The sequence below is a fragment of the Hemibagrus wyckioides genome, linkage group LG21, assembly GCF_019097595.1.
Source record: "Hemibagrus wyckioides isolate EC202008001 linkage group LG21, SWU_Hwy_1.0, whole genome shotgun sequence".
NCBI lineage: Eukaryota > Metazoa > Chordata > Actinopteri > Siluriformes > Bagridae > Hemibagrus > Hemibagrus wyckioides.
In genome coordinates, this window is record NC_080730.1 from 72,501 (window position 1) to 75,000 (window position 2,500).

Genomic DNA, 2,500 nt, shown 5'->3' on the forward strand with positions numbered 1-2,500 from the left:
TCTGTGGAGAACCACACAGTTCTGTGTGAACATTTCAGAGAGAAATTACACAACAAAGCTCAGGAATTATTCATCTGCTGTGTGTGTGTGTGTGTGTGTCCATCAGTGTGGCAGTGAAGGCCTGCTACAGCTACAGAGCTCAGCCTGAGTCTTACTCACCTTACATCAGTACGTTATACACACACACACACACACACACACACTCATGATGTAATAATCTCTAATCGTTATTTTCTCTGCAGCTCTTGGGGTTCATTTCGAGGCAGACACTGAGCGCAGGAAGTCTGGGCTGCAGCACAGAGTTCAGTTCATAGGTCGAAGGTCATCTGAGCCTGAATACATTCATTCTGAGGAGCTTGAGCTGAGAGGCCAAAATCAGCCGGCCTGCCAGACCGCCACCTTCATACTGCAGGTACACACTGAGAGGCAGACAGACAGATAGACAGACAGACAGATAGACACATAGACATGCAGACAGATAGACAGGCAGACATACAAACAAATAGACAGTCAGACAAATAGATAAACAGACAGACAGATAGATAGATAGACAGACAGACAGACAGTCAGAAACACAGACAGATAGACAGACAGACAGCCAGACAGACAAAAAGACAGGCAGACAGACAGTCAGACAGATAGTCAGTCAGACAGACACAATAAGGGAATATGGAATAAGGGAATAGGGAGTAAGTTGTACTTTTTACATTTTTATACATATTCTACAGATTTCTACTTATGCCTTACCTTATTTTATTTATATTTAATTTTACCTACTGTAAAAATTTTAACTGTAGTTTTTATATTTTATATTTTATTATTTTCTTTTATTCCGTCTTTATTCCTTTTTCCTTTTCAAGGGTCAAAACAGTGGTGTAAGCATTTCACTGCATATCATACTGTGTACCATTATATACGTGACAAATAAAATTTGAATTGATTTGATTTGAATAAGGGAGTAGGGAATAAGGGAATATGGAATAGGGAATAAGGGAGCAGTGAGGCATTGGGACACAGTCTGTGATTGAGTGTCTTTGTCCTGCAGGAGAACATCAGAGATAAACTGCGTCCGGTCTCACTCGCTATCACACACACTATCAAGAGGACACGACATGATGGACACGGTGGTCATCACACACACCAGCGTCTGGGTCGTCTCACCCCTGTCCTGAGTCTCACCCCCCATAACACACTCCATTCTGAGGTAACACACAACCAGGGAGGAGCTTCAGGGCTCTGCCTCCACCTGCACTGCTAAGAATAAACACCAAACTTTGTCTGTGTGTGTGTGTGTGGTCCAGGTGAACTTCATCAGAGAGGGCTGTGGTGATGATAACATCTGCCAAAGTAACCTGAAACTGACCTACAGATTTGGGACACGACCCTCAATTTCAGATCTCTTCACTGCTTTACCAATGTGAGAGTTTCAGACTGTTTGTCTGCCTGTCTCACCCTCTCTACCTGTCTCACCCTCTGTCTGTCTCACTCTGTCCGTCTTACCGTCTCTGCCTGTCTTGCCCTCTCTATCCATCTCACCCTCTCTGTCTGTCTCACTCTGTCTTTCTGTCTGTCTGTCAGTCTGCTTGTCTCACTTTCTGAAAGGGAAACTCCTGAGAGTGAGAAGCTGGCTGTGTCCCAATCCTGATTTTAACAGATCCCGTTATTGTACTCCCCTTGCCAGTCTTTTCTCTGTTAACTGAAGTGAAGACTGACACTGCCCTCTGCTGTCAGAGACACAGCACTGCTGGACAAAAAACAGTCACTCACCAACAAAGCACTAAAATCAGTCTCATTAGGGCTAATGAGGGGAGGGACTAATTCAATGTGTGTGTGTGTGTGTGTGTGTGTGTAGAGGGGAGGATGGTGTGCCTGTTTTGTCTCTTTCTGATCAGAAGTCAGTGGTTTTGGAGGTGACAGTTACAAATATGCCCTCTGACCCCGCCTACCCTGACGATGATGGAGATGATGCCCACGCAGCTCAGCTCACACTCACACTGCCACACACACTCACCTACTCCGGGGTCAGGGGTCAGGTATGCACACACACATACACACACACACACACACACACCCTTGTAAGACACAAAAATCTTTTAAACTCTACATCGCAAAGCCCTGCAGTGTGTGTGTCTGTGTGTGTGTGTGTTTGCTTGTTCTTCAGGTGGTGTGTGAGGCGAATCAGAATGGCTCTCAGGCGGAGTGTGAGCTCGGAAATCCACTGAAGAGAGATGCTGTTGTATGCTAATACACACACACACACACACACACACACACAAAAGAACCATATTTTTCAATGTTATTTAATTTATATTTCAGTACTTATAACATTTCAGTGTGTATAAGATAAAGAGTGTGTGTGTGTGTCTGTGTGTGTGTCTGTGTGTGTGTGATTATTTTAACTTCCAGTTGATGTTCTACATTATTTTAAGCACATCAGGCATCACCATGGAAACCACTTCTTTATCAGTTGACCTGCTGATGTCCACGTGAGTCATTCAAA

At 44.2% G+C, this 2,500-nt stretch overlaps 1 protein-coding gene across 4 annotated transcripts in view; it reads left to right on the plus strand.

Moving 5' to 3' along the window:
• itga7 (integrin, alpha 7) overlaps nt 1–2,500 on the plus strand; it is a 46,057-nt gene that overhangs the window by 26,466 nt on the left and 17,091 nt on the right. For all 4 annotated transcript variants that reach the window (XM_058374001.1, XM_058374003.1, XM_058374004.1 and 1 more), the window contains 7 exons: nt 107–168; nt 243–412; nt 1,046–1,204; nt 1,302–1,417; nt 1,853–2,033; nt 2,162–2,236; nt 2,407–2,486. In XM_058374001.1, coding sequence (XP_058229984.1) covers nt 107–168; nt 243–412; nt 1,046–1,204; nt 1,302–1,417; nt 1,853–2,033; nt 2,162–2,236; nt 2,407–2,486 — 843 coding nt within the window. The remainder of the gene's footprint in view (nt 1–106; nt 169–242; nt 413–1,045; nt 1,205–1,301; nt 1,418–1,852; nt 2,034–2,161; nt 2,237–2,406; nt 2,487–2,500) is intronic.